The 19975-nt window shown below is 53.9% G+C and overlaps 8 protein-coding genes across 8 annotated transcripts; 4 read left to right on the top strand and 4 right to left on the bottom strand.

Annotated features, from left to right (window-relative positions):
• Positions 1-369: 369 nt before the first annotated feature.
• K489DRAFT_388279 (Phox-like protein) lies at positions 370-1497 on the bottom strand (the record flags this gene model as incomplete). Its single annotated transcript, XM_033606401.1, has 1 exon — positions 370-1497. The coding sequence occupies one exon, from the start codon at positions 1495-1497 to the stop codon at positions 370-372; it is 1128 nt and encodes a 375-aa protein (XP_033460548.1).
• Positions 1498-1779: 282 nt separating this feature from the next.
• Positions 1780-3141, top strand: K489DRAFT_379502 (uncharacterized protein). The gene has a single exon (XM_033604666.1). The coding sequence runs from the start codon at positions 2035-2037 to the stop codon at positions 2971-2973; it is 939 nt and encodes a 312-aa protein (XP_033460547.1). The 5' UTR covers positions 1780-2034; the 3' UTR covers positions 2974-3141.
• A 564-nt stretch (positions 3142-3705) lies between these two features.
• K489DRAFT_388277 (uncharacterized protein) lies at positions 3706-4718 on the top strand (the record flags this gene model as incomplete). Its single annotated transcript, XM_033606400.1, has 4 exons — positions 3706-3719; positions 3803-3874; positions 3958-4561; positions 4656-4718. 4 exons carry the CDS (start codon positions 3706-3708, stop codon positions 4716-4718), a joined length of 753 nt encoding a protein of 250 aa, XP_033460546.1.
• Positions 4719-5580: 862 nt separating this feature from the next.
• K489DRAFT_304352 (iron reductase domain protein) lies at positions 5581-6783 on the bottom strand (the record flags this gene model as incomplete). The annotated part of the gene is made up of 1 exon (XM_033600509.1): positions 5581-6783. A coding segment is annotated over one exon (1203 nt), but the record flags the coding sequence as incomplete, so codon positions are not given.
• A 2179-nt stretch (positions 6784-8962) lies between these two features.
• On the bottom strand, positions 8963-10924 carry K489DRAFT_394088 (uncharacterized protein; the record flags this gene model as incomplete). Its single annotated transcript, XM_033606794.1, has 8 exons — positions 8963-9316; positions 9387-9518; positions 9584-10047; positions 10106-10205; positions 10261-10314; positions 10438-10632; positions 10724-10742; positions 10904-10924. The coding sequence occupies 8 exons, from the start codon at positions 10922-10924 to the stop codon at positions 9243-9245; spliced, it is 1059 nt and encodes a 352-aa protein (XP_033460544.1). The 3' UTR covers positions 8963-9242.
• A 985-nt stretch (positions 10925-11909) lies between these two features.
• K489DRAFT_409348 (uncharacterized protein) lies at positions 11910-13490 on the bottom strand (the record flags this gene model as incomplete). Its single annotated transcript, XM_033607569.1, has 4 exons — positions 11910-12322; positions 12400-12990; positions 13047-13263; positions 13368-13490. 4 exons carry the CDS (start codon positions 13488-13490, stop codon positions 11910-11912), a joined length of 1344 nt encoding a protein of 447 aa, XP_033460543.1.
• Positions 13491-15188: 1698 nt separating this feature from the next.
• On the top strand, positions 15189-16089 carry K489DRAFT_379496 (uncharacterized protein). The gene is made up of 2 exons (XM_033604665.1): positions 15189-15221; positions 15285-16089. The coding sequence occupies exons 1-2, from the start codon at positions 15208-15210 to the stop codon at positions 15997-15999; spliced, it is 729 nt and encodes a 242-aa protein (XP_033460542.1). The 5' UTR covers positions 15189-15207; the 3' UTR covers positions 16000-16089.
• Positions 16090-16851: 762 nt separating this feature from the next.
• Positions 16852-19845, top strand: K489DRAFT_355560 (uncharacterized protein; the record flags this gene model as incomplete). Its single annotated transcript, XM_033602524.1, has 2 exons — positions 16852-19113; positions 19339-19845. The coding sequence occupies 2 exons, from the start codon at positions 16852-16854 to the stop codon at positions 19612-19614; spliced, it is 2538 nt and encodes an 845-aa protein (XP_033460541.1). The 3' UTR covers positions 19615-19845.
• Between the last annotated feature and the right edge of the window lie 130 nt (positions 19846-19975).

The raw sequence follows: 19975 nt of genomic DNA, 5'->3' as shown, positions 1-19975 counted from the left end.
ACGCCGCCGATTACAGCGAGGCACTCGCTAAGCATCCGCTCCCATCATACGCTGGATGGTATCAGCTTTACATGTCCGCAACCTCTCACTAATGAGTCACAGCAATCGGCGCGCACATCGCGTGCTTTAGATTTCGTTCGCTACAAAGATCGGGCATTTCTGATATCCTTCTTGTGTTGATCATTTGTGGGTTTACTGCGGTAGCATCACTCTTCAGAATTTGCATGATCATCGCACTTTAGGGGGTCCTCACCATCATGCCGATGTCTCGAGCAGGTGGCTCGATTGCACTGATCAAAATGTCGCGGACACCTCCGTGGCACGACAGTAGGGCTGTCAACAATATATTGCAGTGGTGAGGCTTGCTACTCAGCTGATCTTGTTGATGCGACGTTTCGCAATATCCAGCTTGGCCTGGTGCCGATCCACATCGCTTTCGATAATGCCCAGCATCTCGTTCTGAATCGCAAGCTCCTCGTTGATCATGATGCCCATGTCCTTGAGCTTCGCAACAGTTTTGCCAAGCGATAGGACATCTTCGTCTTGCTCTTGCATGATCTGTTTCTGGAGTTGCAACACGCCGGCATTGCCCAGCTCTCGCGTGCGTTCGGTTTCTTTCGCAGGCCCTCCCAGAACCCGACCACCAGGACGCGTGGCCGAAGTGCCTTTCCACAGCGCTTCTTTGTCGCCCGTGGTAGCGACTGCAGCAGTGTTGAGGCTTGTCGACGCATTGGCGTTCTTGGTCGCGAGACTTCGCAATACGGCTTCGAGACCTTCTACTTCCTTCTTGGCGGCCACGACCAGATCGCGTCGTCGGCGAAGCTCTCCCTCGCCTAGCGACTTGCTCCCTCCCCAACCTGCCGCATCGCCTTTGCTCGCATTCGTCATGTTCTTCAATCCATCGTCGAGTTGTGCTATGAATGTAGCGGCGCGCACCAGACTCGCCTTGGAGTCGGCTGAGAGTTGATGTTGTCCTTGAGCTGTCGTCGCGGCTTCTCGTTGCGTCAGCTGCTGTCGCGCTGTCTGAATCTGAGTCTTCAGGTCACGATGTATGTCCAGCCACTGGTTGGGATCCGAGATGGGGCCCGAATGTCCTGGCCGTTGCGCAGCCGATATGGAGCCATTTGCATTGATCGTGCTCGTTCCGCTGGGCAAGTTCAGAAAATTACGCCAAGCAGCACTACTCCGCCACCTTGCGTCGTCTGACTCGATGATGCTCTTCAAGTATGTTTCCAACCCCTTTCGCCTCTCCTCCGTCAGGTTTGCACTATTCACTGTTCGCCAGATCCACGACTTGGCAGGTAGTGTCGCTGAGGGTGCTTGACTGGTTTCTTTTGCGAGGGCGTCATGGAGGGTAAGGAAGTCGGAGTATCGTTTGCGGACCTCTAGTTTACGTAGAGGCAGCTGAAGTGTGATGTGATAGACTGTGTAGGATTTTCCTTCGTTTGGCGTGGAAACTGATGTGGTCGGGATGGATATCTGCAAGGCAGGCGACATCTTCGGTCGGGAATTGGAGTGTTCACTTCGGGAAGATGGATATACTCGTTCACCGTGCTGTATCAACTGAGCAGCTGGTGCGGGACGATTAAGCAAGTTTCACGGTGTTCGTCCGGGCTTTCCAAGGCTTGTATTTACGCTTCGCTGACTAGACAACGTGCAATCAAGCTGGAGCCCTCAAAGGTCACACGCCTTCTGTCCCGATGACGTATGTTTCGCGACTTCTCCGATGTCGATGCCATGGATTGACTTGGAGAAACAAAATCGCAACCATAATCTAATTGCACGATTTTGCCGGTCGGATTGTGAACAAGATAACTCCGAGGCCAGTCATTTAATATTTTCTCGTCGAACGCGATCCACCGTGGTCGGTCTGTAGCCGTCGACTTCCGCACTGTCCGGTGTAGATCTGCTAGCAGCCGTGCCCGTCAAATTTGTCGCGTCTCAATGATTGCGCAGCTGGAGTCATTCTCTACTCAGATTAGCTGAAACGCTCCGGCGACAACATCATCCTGGTGCACATTGCTTGACACGAATATGCAATCAATACGACAAGTCGAAAGGCTCAATCAAGCCGAGCTTGAAAAATGCGTTCCTTCCAATGCGTCGTGGCACACGGACTATCGCGACACGGCTTATATCTACATTGGCGGACTGCCATTTGAGCTCAGCGAAGGCGACATTCTTACAATTTTCAGTCAATATGGCAACCCGGTCCACATCAACCTAGTGCGGGATAAGGACACGGGCAAGAGCCGAGGATTCTGTTTCTTGAAATACGAGGATCAAAGGAGTTGCGATCTGGCGGTGGACAACCTGAGTGGAGCTGGTGTAATGGGTCGCGTGATCAGCGTCGATCATACGCGCTATAAGAAAAAGGACGGCGAAATCGAGGGTGTTGGCGATGAAGAGCTCGAGGAGGAGGAGACGGAAGAGGCCAAAGAGTTACAAGAAGGCAATAGGAGGAAACGAAGGAGAACCAGCGAGAGTGCTAGCGATGGTGACCGCCCACTGATCAAGGAGGAGATTGCGTTGGCAAAGCTGATCCGCGAGCACGACGATGATGACCCCATGAAGGCGTATCTGGTAAAGGAGAAGAAGGAGGAGGTCGCGGAAGCATTGAAGGCTTTGGCTAAGCATAGATCCAAAGACAAGCGCAGCGAACGCAGCGATCCAGACGATGCTGGAACTCGTGATCGGCATCGCCATCGTTCCCGACATCACCATCACCGGTCACGGAGGCATGACGAATCTAGTGCAGCGGATCGTGACCACCATCGGAGTCGGTATCGAGATGACGCTAGTAGCAATGATGAGGAGGACAGACGGCGCACAACAAGCCGTCGGCAACGTGAGCATGAAGGCGATCGACAGAGGCGACGCGACAATCCCGACGCGCGTGCTGAGGTCAGACGAGATCGCTCTCCGAGTTCTGATCGGAGTGATTCTGGGCGAGATAGACGGCGACAAAGATAGAAGTTTAAATGACTCAATGTCATCGTTTTGCATTAGGGTGCGTCGGTGAGTTTCCTGGTCGGGAACGATTTTATAGCAGGACTTGAAAGGAGATAGCTGCATTGAGTGCTTCATGATCTCGAAGCTGCTGTTAGTTCAGATTCTAAGGGTCTAAAATCCTCCAAGCGCACAAAATCTCCGTGAAGTGTTCATTCCTCCTTGGTGACTATATGGCCACTTATGTTGTGCGTCCGAGATGGTGTTGATATATGATAGGGCCATCGAGCAGGCGTTCGACGCCAATCGAACACAAGGTTGGTGCTAATTAGTAACATTACGAGAATGAATCTGCTTCTCCCTCTCACAAACGCGTTGTTTGTTTCTCCACCTACACCTGGGCATACATGATTTCATGTCATCACGCACGCAACATCATGAGAGCGAACCCTTGGTGGGGTTATGCGCCAAGCCCAACCCTGACTGGTTGCCCCCCCGCTGGCTGAGAGTTGAAACGCGCGAGGGCAGGGCTGTGACAATACTTCCTATTGTGTACACTGGAGTGGATAATTGTTGATTCCTCATTGCACTTGCGACCATCGTGACAAGACTCACGACGTCTCCAACTTGATCCCGTAACTCCGTCACTCCCCTCAGCAGCTTTTCTTGTTCATCAGCATAGCACATCGCGTCTGCCAGATTCCGGACGAGTATTGGAATACATCGCTTGACAACCCGCGCTGGCACTCAAGCAACATGGCGGAATCCAGGTAGGCATCAACGCCCGTCATTGCACTCGATTACCTGACTTGAGGCATACTCATACAACGGACAACACTGACTCCGATCAAAGACAGGAACTGCTGGCCTGGTTGAACGGGCTTCTGCAATTGAATATCAGCAAAGTCGAGCAATGCGGCACAGGGTACGTGCTATCGTGAATCGTGGGACACGATCCACGTGGTTCCTACAATAATATTATTGTCTCTGACCCAAGCTTCGATACAGTGCGGCACTCTGTCAAATATATGACAGCATCTTCCTCGATGTGCCCATGGCCCGGGTCAAGTTCACCGTCAATGCCGAATACGCCTACCTCGAGAACTTCAAAATCCTGAGCAACACCTTCCGCAAACATCATGTCGACCGTCCTATCCCCGTCGAGCAACTCGTGAAATGCAAGATGCAGGACAACCTTGAGTTTCTGCAGTGGACAAAGAGATACTGGGATCAGTACTATCCCGGCGGTGACTACGATGCGCTGGCTCGGAGAAAGGGCGCTCCCGGTCCGCCAGCCATGTCAAATGCACGGTCAACACCGAGTGCTTCCAGTGGAGGTGCCAGGCGACCAGCAGGAAGCGCAGGCGCCGCTGCACCTCGTGCGGCCAGCCGTCAGATGGGTGGTGGTGTTGGGTCCAGCGCAGTACTACAACAGAAGAATGCAGAGTTGACCGAGACTGTGCAAGGTCTCGAGCGCGAGAGAGATTTCTACTTCAGCAAACTTCGCGACATTGAATTGCTGATTCAGCAGGCTATGGACGCCGATCCGTCGCTCGACGAGGACGAGAACAGCTTGCTCAAGCAGATCCAAGCAATCCTCTATTCTACTGAGGTAAGTTTGACGTGCAGCAGCTTCTACCAAAGGCTTGCTATGCCCGAATAGCTAGTATGTAATAATCCAGCTGACATTTTATCACCACGAACAGGAAGGATTCGAGATTCCTCAAGAAGCCGAGGGTGAGATAGTGGGAGAGGAGGAGACTTTTTAAATGATAACCCTTTTCTATATCCTTTAAACCGGCGTATGGGTTGGAGGAGAATTTGGAAGTATTGCGTCAATATTGTACGTTCTCCCTACTTTTGCAAGGCAACGGGAACGATGGACTCTAAATCGAAGGGGCTGTGTGATACCACGATATTTATGATGACAAGACCATGATGAGGAGTCAGAGCAGAGTCGGATTTTGATTGCATGGCCTAGGGCGGGGTGGAAAGTCACGACGACGACTTGCGTCATTGGAAATGGCCACTACATACATGTACGCCGGACAGACGGGAAGATCAACGGTCTACAAGACCGAGGTGTCGATTGTGTGGGCTGCGATCAATCTCTGTATGCGGCGAGAGTTATTTCCATGCACTGCCGACGATAGAGAAAGAACGAGGAACGCGAACCGCGAAATCAGAGATCGTGGGAGCCAAAAGGTGACGGCATTCCCACGCAACCTGCGGAAGAAATATGTCGTCAAAGTTGCGCATGGCGGCCGACACACCGCATGACCGCAAGAACAACAATGTTGGCTTTCTACGATAGGACAGAAGACGAACGTCACAGAACGCTTATAAGAAGACGGAGGCCCCAGAAACAAATCGCAACTGCATTCATATTCCACAAATTCGTGATGATGTGCGCCTATTCGAACCCCCTCCCTATTGACCCAGTCATGACCGCTTAGCTGAATGCACTTCCCTCGTCGGGCTGTCAACATCACTTCCACTCCCCGACCCGGCCGAGGCTCTCGGCTGGACTTGCTTCATCGGCTGCTGGCCCGGGTGATTGGCGTTGACGTTCGAGACACCCGCCGGCGTCCCATCCCGGGCCTCGACCTGCTGTGCCCGCCGACTCGCGCTCCGACGTCGCTCTCCGATCACGATCGACACGATGTACAACGAACCCATGAACGCCGCCAAGACCGCGTAGGCGATGTTCCCGGCGCCCATGACGCCCGCGAGCCACAGCCCGAGGCCGCCGTTGATGATGCCGGCGAGGATCGCCACGCGGCCGGTGCCGATGTGGATCCAGGAGACCGCCGTGCGGCCGGCGGGCTTCTCGGCGGCGGCAGCGTTGGCGTGCGACCGGACGAAGAGGCGATGGTGCAGGAAGCCGGTCAGGGGCTGGATGATCAGGATCGCGAAGATGATGGAGCCGAGGATCGGGTGCACGAGGCTGTCCAGTGGCAAGGTCATCCACATCCAGACCCCGAGGCCGAAGGCGACGATGAAGAGGAGATGGCCGATCGCCTGGATCGCGGCGTGCACCCAAATCACGCCAGCGAAGCTGAAGAGCCGGATCACGATGCCGCCGATGGGGAAGAGGCCGAGGAAGACGAGGCCGGCGATGACGCCGTGTGCTAGGAGGATGCGGTCGAACTTTTCCGGGTCGAAGCTGGCGCTGGGGGAGGAACCGCTGCTGCTTCCAGTGCTTGTGGTCGTGACGTTGGGGGCATTGTCGCCGTTGGTCGCATTGCCGCCGTTGGTCGCATTGCCGCCGCTGGTCACATTGCCGCCGTTTGTGCGTACGGCGACGAACGGGTTGACTGAGCTGCCGCCCTTGGCTGGGGATAAATCCCAGACGAAGCTAGACCTTCCCGAGGGGCCGTGGTATGTGATGGTGGCGTCGAGAGCGTCACTCTTGAACGGAGAGCCAGAGCCTACGGAGTAGATCCAGTCGGTGGATGACTTGGAGAAATCCATGGAACCTCCATCCCAGCTGTTGCAGTTGCTGCACTTGATGTTTGCCGTCATGATTCCATTGGAGACGCCCGAGCCCTCCAAGAGGACTGCTTGCACCGCCGTGGTATGCAGCGGTTGTATGTTGCCGACACCTTGGCGGGTCGACAAAGTGACATTTTTCCCGTCGGATGATGGGTAAATGACGAAGATGTTGGCACCGGCCATGGCAGGACCTTGTCCGAGTGCGGCATATGAGTACGACGTCGGGGCTGTGATCTGGAGGAAGATATCTCCCGTTCCGGAAGAGGCTGTGACATCGGGAATATTGATCGAATGGCAAACGTTTGTGAAAGGGCAGTTTCGTGCTACGGGCACGGCTGCCGAGACGAAGGTGCCTGTGAGATCCTTGTGTTAGAAAATCGACGCGTCACTGGACAAGGTATTGTGCTTGTCAATCTTAGGATGATGAGTGAGTGGACATACCTAATGTCAGCAACGATGCCGCTGCGTTTGCGAATGTTGTTCTCATCTTGATGCTGCCAGTCTGAGAGGGAGAGAAGTAAAGTTGAAGGGGATTTGTCGACAAGAACGATGATCAAGTCGATTTGGACGTTTCGGGGATCAACGGGCCAGGCAGATGATATAACTAGAGATGGCAGTAGCTTGATTTCCTTCGAAGAGTCGAGCAGACAACCGCGTTCCCAGATGCACGATTATGGCAAGGGTCGGTCAATCGAATGTCGAGACGGTGCACAAATGGTGCCGCGGAGAAATAAGTGTCGAGTCTCGATTGGCTCAAGAAGCTGGGAAGGTTTGGCTGCTGCTGCTACAGCGGAAGATAGTGCTGCCGATCCTTGAGATCAAGCCTGGTGAACGGTGGTCGCCAGTGCAGCTAGCTCCAACGTTGCTTGCCCCCGGATCGATGACCTGCCGGAGAACGAGAGAAAGGACTTCTCATGGCTACGTCTAGATGCCGTTGTCTCTCGTGTTGATATAGCGCTCTCTCCGGGGCTGTTATGTGGAAATGAGGGCGGTGCAAGCCACCTGGGCATCTCCCAAGCGCTGCGCAATTGGCACGCTCCCGGCCAAGAATCGCACGCCTTCCATTTCGACACGCGGCCCCAAGAAAGAACAACACCTATACCTATGGAAACCGGCTTCCCGCCTGCCGCCATGGTTCTCCCCAGCAATATAATAACCTTGGAATGATCAATAAGGGCCAAAAGGAAATCCTCACATGCAGCGTCCGTGTCTCCATTGGCGCTCGCGCCACGAACAAGCGTCGAATGACACAACAGTTCAAAGGCGCCGCTGCTGATTAGGTGTGCATACAATTTGACATTATTGTACATGGGTTGTACGTCGCAAAGGATGACGACGACAACGACCGAGGACGACGACAACGGTGATCAATGACGACGACGATATTTCTTCCCATGGCGACGACCCAGCCCGTGCCATCAATGGTACATTTCCCACTAGCAATAACGCGCGCTCAATTGCCCTGCCTGTCTCTAACCGAATCACGATATGGTCGATTGTGCCACCTGGGTATCATCATCGCCACAGAGACACATGTGGTGCCAAAGGTGCTCGTCCACGACTACCATCACAGCCAATGCGCTCATCGGATGGGACTGACTGCAGCTGTAGATAATGGTGGTCCCCGGGCCTTCTGCAGTTCGCGTGATGCAGCGCCCATCATCCTTCAGGGCCCCGGCCAACGGCGTGTGGAGATCTGATTAAGCTCTCGACGTATCAGATTGCTGCAAATGGTCACGAAGCCTAAACCCCCCCACCGGATCATGCATCTCCGGTGGCTTGGGACGACATCACCCTTTTCACACTTCACACTTCCCATTCTTACACCTTGACTGGCAATGACAGCCGATCTGATGTAGACCCATCCATTTCGGTGAGGCACATACGTAGATTGATGTACATGGCAGCTGAGGGCACATGTCCGCATTCTCTTTATTTGTAATGGCGAGAGGCTGTGTCGTCGTGACCGCCTCCACCATCTTTGGCAGGATTTCCAGGCCCGTGTTTCCCTTGCGGAAAAGTGCCCAGATGACAATGGAACCGAGATGGATTCAGTCCTTCTTCTGTTGGTGATGGTGCGTACACCTGGAGGATGAACAGTGCCCGCCCGGAGCTGTCTCCTTCCCGTGACATGTGTCTCCCATGACATGGCAGATCTGAGGTTAGGGTTGGGGGCTATGATCCTCCAAGTCGTTTCCTTCCTTCCGGAAGAGACGACTGCCGTCCGCCCAGGTGGTCGAGAACTTCCAAGGTTCCTAATGTGAGGATCGGCCCTCTGTAGGTCGCCCACTGTCGAGCAAGCCAGGCTCGAACCAGCGACCCCTACTCTTGCGTGATGCCGCACCGAATCACTTCACACATCCAGCATGTCTACGACGCATGGGCTTGACTTCATAGCGACCGACTCACATTCACGGTCTGTTGGGCACGCTCACGATATGACATCGGTGTCAATTTTCAACGTGAACGACAACAGGGTTCAATCGAAGGTGTGCGTGTATGTGGATGTGTTTTCATTCCCCTCTCCCAACTCCAGCAGCAGTCGGCAAACCTAATTTATGCGGGATACCTGAACACCAAGTGGAAAATTGAGAAGTGAAACGTTTCCCGCCCATCAAAATGTTTCCACGCCCTACGTAAGAATTGCCGTCGAACGTTTCGTACTTTCACTCATGCGAGCAGAGGCAGGGTCGACCCGGATGTCCATTTCCATCCCACGTGTCGTCCCGCATGGAACGCTGAGGTGTTGCAGCATCAATTCGATTGTGCTGTCTTCATGGCCCATGAGGGCTATGGATCTAGTTACCGCCGAGGGCCGGGAAGGCAGACTCGTCGGTAGCGTTGAATCCGCCACGGGGAGCGGCTGGGCCACCTAAGCAGAAGAGACATGTCAGCTGGGTTGCTGTGGAATCGTTACGCGCTTGAGATCTGATTCGACTTACGGTCAGCGCCGCCACGGGCACCTCCTCGGAAGTCACCGCCGCGACCACGTCCGCGTCCGCCACGCTCGCCACGGAATTCTCCACGGCCGCCGCGAGAGCCGCCACGAGCACCGCCACGTCCACCGCGTCCGCCTGGGGAAGAAATGTTAGCATATCTGCGAGGCATCTCACACGCATAGATCATGGCCATCACTCACCACGGTCACCCGAGTCAGCAGCAGCGTAGTACTGGCCGTCGACGACGATCTGCTCCTTCTTGGGACCGGCGTCTTTGGCCTTGCGGGTCTTGCCGCCAGCTCCGGACATGAATTCCTCTTCCTCTGGGTTGCGTGAGAATGCCTTGCCCTCGGGGAACTTCTGCTTGGAGCCCTCGTTGGGCTTGCGGATCTCAATGCCGGCACCGAGAGCGGCGCGCTTCTCCTTTTGCTCGGCAAGGTACTGGTCGTAGGACTTGGTCTTGTCCTCCTCCTCGGCCGCATCAGCGCCGACCTCGCCGTCGGGTCCGGTAGTGAAAGCAGGATCCCGGGCATCAGTGTCGGCGGCAGCGTTGGGGTCATTCTTGGCCTCGGCGTTGGCAATGGCATCGCCGGCTTTCTCGTCAGCCCATTCGGCGTTTCCACTCTCACCACCCCATCCTTGAGCGGCTTGCTTTTGTTGTTCGCTATCGGGAGACCGGTCAGTATCTTGTGCAGACGGGTATAATTGACGGTTATGCGTACCCGATGCCAGTGTGGCTGTGACGGTCGTCACGCGGTGGTCGGTCACCACGTCCCCGACCTCCTCGTCCGCGACCACGTCCCTCGCCACGGAATTGGCCGTCTGAATTATCGATTAGCATTTGTATATTTGCATAGGAAGAAGGCATCCTGCGAACCTCCTCTGGGGCGGCGCTCGCGACCGTCGTCACGACGCTCAGGGCGACCGTTGGCTGTATCTCCAATCAATAAAACATCCCCGACTACTGGAATCGCGGTACTGGTGACGCGGTGGTGTCAAGAAATCCTCTGCACATGACCACCAACACGTCATCCCAGACCTCTCCCTCGCGTACCTTGGTCACCACGGCCAGCTCCCTCCGATCGTCCACCACGTCCGCCAGCTGGGGCAGCCGGTGTTGGTCCCCTTAGGCCATCTTTCGCCGGAGCCTCGGGTCCAGCATTTCGCTTGCCGGTACGTGCCACTGGCTTGTCGATGACCTTGACAGGTGGGTCGGGCGCCCTGTCAGGATCCTGGTCCGGGTCGTTGCCTGTACGAGATCATTTGGTGAGTTCATGTTTTCTGCGCGGTCTGACAAGTCCTGCTCCGCATCTGAAAAGGGATCTGTAAGCGCTGCATACCCAGGAGGTCGTAGAGGTTCTAAAATGCACTCATGTCAGTCCAGGTGACGGGGGAAAAAGGTTGAATATCATATTTTGCATATGGACGGCGACGGTGAGGTGCGCGAATATGAAATGGTCGCATGACCCATATTCACACAATTATCCTCTCCCGTCCAAGTATCAATGTTGGCAACTCACCTTGCTTGCGATGGTACTCATGTTGATGTCCGTCACGAGCAGTACAGACCCATATTGCCCTTCCGGGAAGGTTCTATAATCGGGGCGAGGGTGGGAGCGGCCTCGAGGAGCTTGCAGCTGCGTTTGTGCGCTTGGAGGTGAAATTGGGCTTGGCACCGCTTTACCCACCGCAGTGGTCCGCACGGGCACGTGTTAAAGTCGCGGGAAACGAGATTCCTGGGGATTGACACTCGTCGCCAGGGCTCTCTGCGAAATTGATTTTATCCATTGTTGCAGGTGCCCACAACTGCTCAGGTGGGCAGTGGTTCAAGTTTTTATGCATGTATCGTCGTCGTCATCGTCATCTGCTACAGTTAAGCAATCAAGCAATCCAGCAATCCAGGACCATCATCTCAAAATCCGAGGCGCGCATCATAGCACACGTCTGTTCGATCATATCCATTACTGACGACTGGATTATGAATTCTGTAATTGCACAAACATTATTTTATTCAAGATGCATGCGTCAAATGCATAAACTTTTCAAAAGAGCATCGCAAAAATGCACCTCACAAATTTTATGGCCTCAAAAAGGACCCCGCCTCGCAAAGCAACTGCCCCTCCCTTTTGGATGTCATGCTGGTGCCTGCCAAAGAAGATCAAATAAATGGAAAACAACGCCGCCGGTCGAAGAATTGCTTCTCCACGAGGGTAATAATCAATTCCGCGCCGTCCGCTATGCGCCAGCAGCACTCGCCAAGTCTGCGTCCCAATGCTTTTTTTTGTGTGGAAACTGAACCCGCCTTTCCCGCTATGTGCAAAACAATGTTGTCGTTAAATTCGTCTGCGTGTGAGCGCAATATTACAGCCGTATCCAGGTTCTGATGGTCAGATTTGAAGTGTATGCAGCAAGGTGGCGCGGTGCGCGACTCGACCAGATCTATCGTCTCCAACGGTGGACTTAGAAAGGTCGGGTGAGACGCTCCATGTCTTCGCCGAAATGTAGATGCAGAGACTACGGCTGAGATCAACGAGGGCCATTCTGCCGAAGTTGTTGATCAAATCCGTAAGGAGTAGGAAAGTGCATGCTCGCGCTCAGACCGAATGGGTCTTGGTCAAGAAGAGGATCATTGGGATCTATGTTGGTGGTATTAAATTGCCCATCCCCTAGCGCAGCAGGGTGGCTTGTGGGTGGAGCGATAGGGCCAGCCTGCTCATAGGACGCTTGCGGGGCAATCTGTTGAGGGAATTGACGCGCGTGATAGTATTCTGTGTTGGTCGGTTGCTGGAGTGGTGGAGCTGGCATGGCCGCTTGGTTGCCATATCGTTGCGTATACGCTTCCTGAAGGCCACCGGCTGTTTGTGATACGTGCTGCTGATGCTCATCTACATCAGGGTCATCAAGTATGGATCGCGAGTGCTGTGTGTCATATTCCTGCTCTGTTGGCTTGATGGTAAGTTTCTGGATTACAAAGACCTGAGTAGGGTAGGGGTAGGCAGATATACGCAATACTCACCAAGTTGGTCGTAGTGTCTTTGAAACGGGCTAGGGTAGTAAGATGAGGCGGAATTGACATGCTGCTTGCTCGCATCATTGGCAAAGGCTGGTGCAAAGCCTTGCTGATGGTTGGCAGCTCCATTCGCTGGTACACTGGCAGGCTGCGCTGATGTCTGTAAAGGTCGAGCCATGGTCTGGGGAGATGATAGCTGTTCCTGCAAGTGCGCAGAATGTGGTTGTTGTGGTGGGCGTGGGAAGGCCTGGAACTGCTGTCCCTGCGGTTGCACAAGGGAATTAGGAGATGTCATGCCGCCCTGAGGCGCCACCATCGGCGAACGAGTGGATAGTTGGGGTGGTGATGACGCGTGTGAAGAAGGGGTAGGGTGAGCATGCGGCGATGTTGCATGATTCGCATCGACAGCATTTTGACCGGGAGCAAGCTTTGGTAGAAAGCTGCGACTACCAGATAGCCGAGCCTGCTGTCGCTGTAATGCTGTGCGCTGTAGTTGAGAAGGTTGCTGTTGAGACAATCCCTGCACAGCACCTATCAAGTTCGCACTTAAAGGTGGACTGGCTTGTTTCATCTCCAGCTCGGCTTGGACATCGATACCTGGGGTGTTGTCAGTATAGGTCTTGGCCAAAGTGTTGCGACGCGCCTTGATTTACCTTTCTCAAGAAGAATTCGCTCCAGAAGTGAGTTTTTGTACCTTAGCATCAGGCAATCATTGTTGATTCGACGATGGTTCTCCTGGAGCGAATGCAATAGATCTTCATTTTGTTTGATATTGGCTTCTAATTGTTTGATATACTCGGTTCGACGTTCGCGGAACGCCGCTTGGGCTTGCCGATTCCTTTGTTTGCGCTCCTCGGAGGTTGCATAGATCTACGGCGACGATTCGTTAGTGTTGTGCTAATCGCCCAGTTGAGCTTCATCGCAACGGACAGATCTCCCGATCGACCATGGCCAACGACTTGAATGCGACGTACTGGTTTTCGACCACCCTTTCGTTTCTGAGGCTGGGCCGGTTCCTGCTCGGCTTCCATGCCAATGTCCTGTTCCGGAGAGGACCCGATCGAACTTGGTGTGCCATCACGCGGCGACACTTCCATCTTGGCGGCAGGCACCATTTGATGGCCATCAAGCATATGGTGGTCGTCGTCCATTCGTGTTGCAGGAACCTGACTTCTGACCGACCACCAAAGGCCGGCGGGAATGAGCGGAGATCCCGATCCCTGAGGCAGATCTTAGGGCAGAGACTGAGGACACTCTGAGTAAGGCTAATTCAAAACACGTGCGCCTAGCAGCGATGATGGCGGTTGAGTATATGAGAACGATAATGAGATGTCGCGGGAGTGCCAACCAGGTGTAGAGACGAAAAGCGGGACACCGGGCTGGCGGATAGATCCAACAGACGTTGGGCTGGTGGTGGTGGTGGTGGAGGTGGCGGCGCGACAACCCTTTCCACCTGGCAATGATCGCTCTTCAATAGCCGACTGTCTAGAACAAGGGCGACAGGCTTGCGAGGAAGAGGCGTGCGTAGTGGATGGGGTACAGAATGAGGGTAATCTTGGGAGAGTGAAGACGTATGAAAGCCAGGGTTTGAGTAATGGAATTGCTAATAGCTATGTATGAGGAGAGAAGAAGTAGGAAAATTTCCAGCAATCACGCGCGACGCGGGCGGCGGGTAGTGGAAGGAAGGAGGAGGAGGAGGGAGGTTTCAATATCACACAGCAAAGAGGCGAAGCGGGCGGATGGGAATGGGCGGATGTCACATCAAATCGTTTGCTACTAATGCACCGTTTCTTAGGGTTTCCCGCACACAGCAGTTCAGGAGTGTGTGTCTCGCAGATGGCGATGATGGTAATGATGTCGTATCATGGCATGGCATGATATTGTATTGCAATAACGCTGCTGCTGCTGCTGCTGCTGCTGAAGTACGCAGGTGTGTAGGTTGTATACGGATGCCGGCTGCAGTTGCGCTTGGCGAGAGTCGTTGTCGCTGGAGGTAGCCTGAAGAGGACCAGTACCATCACTAAAAATCGGCGGAGGAGTGGTGCAGTCCTCCTTTGTGCTCCCAGATGAGCTTCATCGTGTCCCCTCTGGTTGGCGAAAACAAAACAGTATTGTGCATCAAGTGCAGGTACGCCCTATTCTGGTGCAGTAGACAACGCGTGCATCATCAATGGCGTGGAAGAACAACCACCATCAGAACCCAGGAATGTGAAGAAAGAGACTTTAGACGAGTTCCTCTTCGTCTCTCGTACCAGTCATTCCACCTGCCCAAGAACCGCGTGGACGAAAATTTTCTCCGCATGGCATTGCCGCGCTTACGAGGGGCTAATAAGAACAAGACATGCTCGTCTGATGATCGGCCACCAGCGTGCGGGCAACGGCTCCCTTATGAGTCGTTTTGCGACACTCGTCGCTTTCTTGGTGCAGAAGGCTTGGTCTGCAAACTGATACATCTCTGAGAGACCCTCGCTCTACCAAAGTGAGTTACCGGAAAAGGTCTCCTGTGCTCAAGAAGCATTTTCCAATGAATCGAGCTGGAGTGTGGTGGTTCTCCCCTTTAACCGAATCGAAGCTGCCGCGTGGTCTATGTCCCGGCCCACGGACCACTTGACGTCCGTTCTTCGGACTGTAAGCCGAGCATGGCTTAGCTTCTTCGCACTTGCCCACGCGCCTGTTCCGGGGAGGGAAACGGTCTAGCTGAGTCGCTTCGGTTCGGCATCTTCATATTTCCTACACGGTCCGCGTATCTCCTGACGAGTACTGTTGCTCTCATGTGTACTCAACACCCCTCTCTCAGTTCCTCCGGTCATTCAGATGCCCAAAGGAAGGCAGGTAGTTTCATATCGATTATGGCCCGTTCTTGCGACACGCGCCGGCTAACGACGGGCCAGTCCACCCCGCAATTCCAATGGGTGCCCAGGTGCCACAAGGACACACACATTCGGTGCGGTACATGTACGGCTAGGCATAGTCACGGCGGTATGGCATGTTTGTCGCATTTTGCGCAGGAAGACAACCCGTCAAGAGAATGTATGGGCTGATCAAAGCTGTGGCACGGATCGAGCGAGTTCGGATGCAATGGTGGATCAGCTTTCCCCTCTAAGCTTGGCATGGGACGTCGGCTGCGTCGTGTACCCATGTCTTCGCAGCCTAGACGGGTTTCAAAGGGCAGAGTCCGTCGTCGGCTGTGTGAGTCCGCATATGCAGACGCGCTTCGAGCCACCTCAATCTGAACGGTGGAGTTTCGGAGAAATGCCAGTGAGTTCTTCGACAGTTCAAGCGGCCGCCTCTCCTGCCGAATGTAAGTTTGGCATGAAATTCGGCGTGGATCCGACGAACGATGAGGATGTCAATCGGGGCTGTTTGCATGCTTTATCTGCACTATGCTGGCACAATATATCGATGGTGCTCATGCCGCGCATCCGCTATCATGTGCTGGAATTCATCCGAAATATGTGCGTGAAGCAAATGGCATGGTGCTGCAAAACCACGGGTGATATTGCCCCAAACCAAACCCTGACACCCCAACCCTATTCAAAACACACCCCAGGTGCCATGGTGGTCGCCCGCCTGGACAACCTTCACTTGCACATCCAGACGTGGTGAAATGGTCAGCCACGCTTTCATTGTTTAAAACATTGCTAATCCTGTTGAATCTCGTTAGATAAGGATGATCAGAAGTGTTGTCGTGGACTAATCCGATATTCCGAGTTTTGGCTTTTTCTGCTGATATTTCTGTCAATTCCTTCAGCACAAAATAGCCTGGTAGAATTTCCTCTTCCATAAACAGCCGTACTTTTCCTCACTTATGGCAGAGAACTACAACTGTTCCATGTGTGAAGTCTCCCATCGACGTTTCTTCTCCTACACGTCTCGCCGTAACGTCTGATACCCACCACATACAGCCCCTGAGGCTGTCAGTCAATCGCGGAAAATTGATGTTTTTGATCTTCGAGAGGCCAAGACAAGGCTGGCATGGATTTATTCAATGTCATGGCTGAGTCAATGGCCTATTCTACTCACTTCACGGTAGTGATGAACCCAACAAGCGCTGATGTCGAACACTTGCACTGCGATCCAGTTGATGCCGCTGCTGTCCCTCGTGTTCTCGCAAGGAGCTCTCTTTCCAAGTCATATGCCAGAAATCCGAAAAAAATGAGTCCATCTATTGATGTTGACATCTCTTATCACGCCCCTGCCTGTGATTCCTCGGCCGCACTTGACATCCATCTCTCACATGCGACTTACAGATGCAGCAAGATAAAGGCAAGTACAGTGTGATGGCCATGTGGTGATTACCTCGCTTCAACTGTCCAAAGCTCGCCGGTGCCTCTCGCACAAAATATCCTTTCGGTCGGGAACGGAAAAGTATGCAGCAATGGATATCTTTGGAAGCGCACAAAGGGATACTCCGTGATTTGATTCGAGCTTGGATCCGTCCATCACAACCATGAGGAGATGGAAAAAGTCGCGGCGGATCATCCAGGTCGGCCGGGACCGACAGTCCGTCTGCTGCCATCCCTGCCACGCACTCCGTTCAACCTCGAACCTCCAGTACCTGCACCATGGACTTCAGCTACTGTTCGCCCTCTCTCAGACATCAGAGAGCTCAGCGAACCCAGCCTCATCAGCATCGCAGCCAGAAACGCCGCTTCTCGAACCTTTCAGTCACGAAACGGCTCTCCTTCCTCGCGGACAAAGTTTACTCGTCCTCTTCCCCCCGTTGCGCCCTCTCACGTCGATCCACCAGCGATCAGATCGCAGAAAAGCGCACCGAGGGCTCTGGAAAATGGATCCTCATCATACAGTAGCACCCCAGAGCAGTCGAGCCTGTACAGCATCCCGCATTCAAGCGTGCCTCAACGCACATCCTCAAATGCCCATGCGCGTAGACCGAGTACATCGCAGACGAGGAGTACCACCGCGCCGGTCCAGCAAGCGCCAGCTCGAGGTATCACAGCTCGTCCAAAACCTTCTGTGGCCAACCATGGCCATAGCTATTCGCCGGTCAAAGAGACGAGATTGAGACTCGATGCTCATGGTTCAGCTGAGGCAAGACGAGTGCCATCGCAGACCTTGATAAGACATCCTCATCCTGTCGACATCATCCAATATCCGACTTATCGTCATCCTCGAGTCAGGCTAGAACTACAACTTTCGGCCCCGTTGTTTGTGGGTGGAGGAAGTATCGAGGGCCATGTCACAATCACTGTTGATAGCAACGACCGAAGCAAATATAGGCGAAGTCTGGATATTGGCGAGATGGCGATTGACTTGCTGGGCTTCGAAGATGTGACCCACGGGCGTACGGCCACATTCTTAGCCCTTGGGACTGAGCTCCTCGATGCGAACCATCCTCCGCCGGCTGATACGGTTCAGCCGACAAATATCATCACCACAGGTGACGGGTATTGGCCACTTGCAGCTTCATCGACCTTGCTACCCTTCATGATCAGTCTTCCCTTGGAAACTGGACCTCCGCCGTTCCAGAGCAAACATGCAAGCATTCGTTTCTTGTTGTCAGTGACCGCTATGATTCGCGACACTGGAAAGAGTTACAAGGTTCGAACTTCCCAAGACATTCAGGTGCTATCGACGTATGATCCGGAAAAAGCTTTGACGTCACTACCGAGTCCACTTACCGCAGCAGATGAATTTATCATGGCGCGCTTGCATGGACTTGAAAGCGTTCGAGTTACGGCAGGCCTACACCGGCAAGTATGGGTGAGTGGCGGTAGCATCTTCGTAGACGTGTATATCTCCAACAAGACCCAAAGGCCGATCAAGAAATTGGAACTCACTCTCGAACGCGACATCCTGTGCTATAAGCATGCGGCCGCGGCGACGATGGAGAAATCCGCAGTGCAAGCCAGGATCTTTGAGAGCAACGACCGAACTATTCTCGCACGGTCTCTATTCAAAACAGGAACGGTAGGCTGGAATGGCGTCGATGCGCACGCTACAGACATGAGAACATGCGAACTTGAGCTCCCTCGTGGTCACGCTACCGTTCGTTGTGGAAAATACTTTGAGGTGCGATACTTCCTCAATGTGACGGTCTTTATTTCCACCACAAAGCTTGTGACGGTCCAGCTACCGATCGTCCTCATTCACATGGTTTCTTTGGATGTGGTTCCAAACTCGGTCGCGCAAGTTGCGGCCGCAATTGAAGAGAAGCGGGCACAGAGCAAGCGATCTCGATCTAGATTGCAAGACAGTAGCCAAAACAACCGGAGAAGATCGATGTCGTCTCCGGCTCAGACGAACATGGTTCGGCGTGGACCTTCCTACACTCCGGGTCGAGCTTTTGCAGCCCCACGAGAACAGTCACGCGACAGGCAGAAGGAGCATCGCATCGATCTCCAAAACTTGCAGCAAGTTCTCGATGAGTCACCGCGGAGGAATCAACCATCACGACTCTTGCCGCGAAAAGGCTTCAGCATCCGCAAGCTCTCCAGCAAGCAGACGCTTCAGAGTCCTTCGCCAGAGCAAAGGACCCCTTTAAGCGTCTTTGGCGCGATGTCTTATCGGACACCACCGAGACCGAGCGAATTGAAAACCACATCAATACCACAGCCGCCACTGCGACGGAAGAAAAGCGATCTTGCTCGTCCGCTATCTGCAAAGGGTATTCACTTGGGCGATCACCCCGCCGGCCCTCGACCAATGCCACGCAAACCCTTCAGCACAAGCTCGATTATCCGTCATGCTACCGATGTCGTACCTCCGGCACATACTCAGCCTATGCTCTCCCTCCGTCCTGGGATTCCTGTCACGAATCCTGCAGTCCGGCGGCAGGCGTCCGCTACTTCCTCTGCGTCATCTTCGGCGGCTCATCAGCGGCATGTGTTTGCGCCACAGACTCTCGGCTTGACTGCCGACGGCAACAGTATCCTTCCTAGAAATCGCCAGATCAGCTTTGGGGACGGCGCGTCCGTCGTTAAGAAACCTCCCGACGAGCCTGTATCGGCGTCGTCCCCTCCGCCAGTCCAGGAACAACGACCGAGTACAGCGCAGAGCTTTCGTGATCGATTCGACCGAGGTCGAGGTGAACTACGCGCGGTGGTGGCTCGCAAGGCGAGCGGAAGGAGCTTGAAGGAGCGTGGTGTTGGGTGGTGGGAGGGACTCGTATTGAGGAAAAGTCCTTCCAAACCGAATGCCGGGCCAAGGCAGATGCATCCAAGGGAACGGGAGGAGATAGAGCGGGCAGGATGGATCTGATTTTGGACATTAGAGGTGCTTTGTTGGTTGGCATGAAAACGTGCGACGTGCCGCCTAATGAGGAGTATCTAGAACCTGCGAACCATGACCCTGGTACAAGCTTAGGACTTGAGGGAATGACATACCGTTCAATGGCATCCTCATCAACGTGTTCGCAACTGAAAGAGTATCTCATGTAGTGTCAAACATGCTTGCTTTATTCAAGAGTCACAAGCAGGGACTTAATCCGGGATAGATTTGGATGGAACTTCATTGAAACTATCGGAATGAACAAGTACATCTGGCGAAAGGCCAAAGTGATACCTGCGGCGCAGACAGATTTTCAAGCAAGCTATTCGCATGAGCGCCACCGGCACGCTCG

Source organism: Dissoconium aciculare (assembly GCF_010015565.1).
Source record: "Dissoconium aciculare CBS 342.82 unplaced genomic scaffold K489scaffold_5, whole genome shotgun sequence".
NCBI lineage: Eukaryota > Fungi > Ascomycota > Dothideomycetes > Mycosphaerellales > Dissoconiaceae > Dissoconium > Dissoconium aciculare.
Note: the sequence above shows the minus strand (reverse complement) of the source record. Positions and strands in the feature narration are given on the sequence as shown.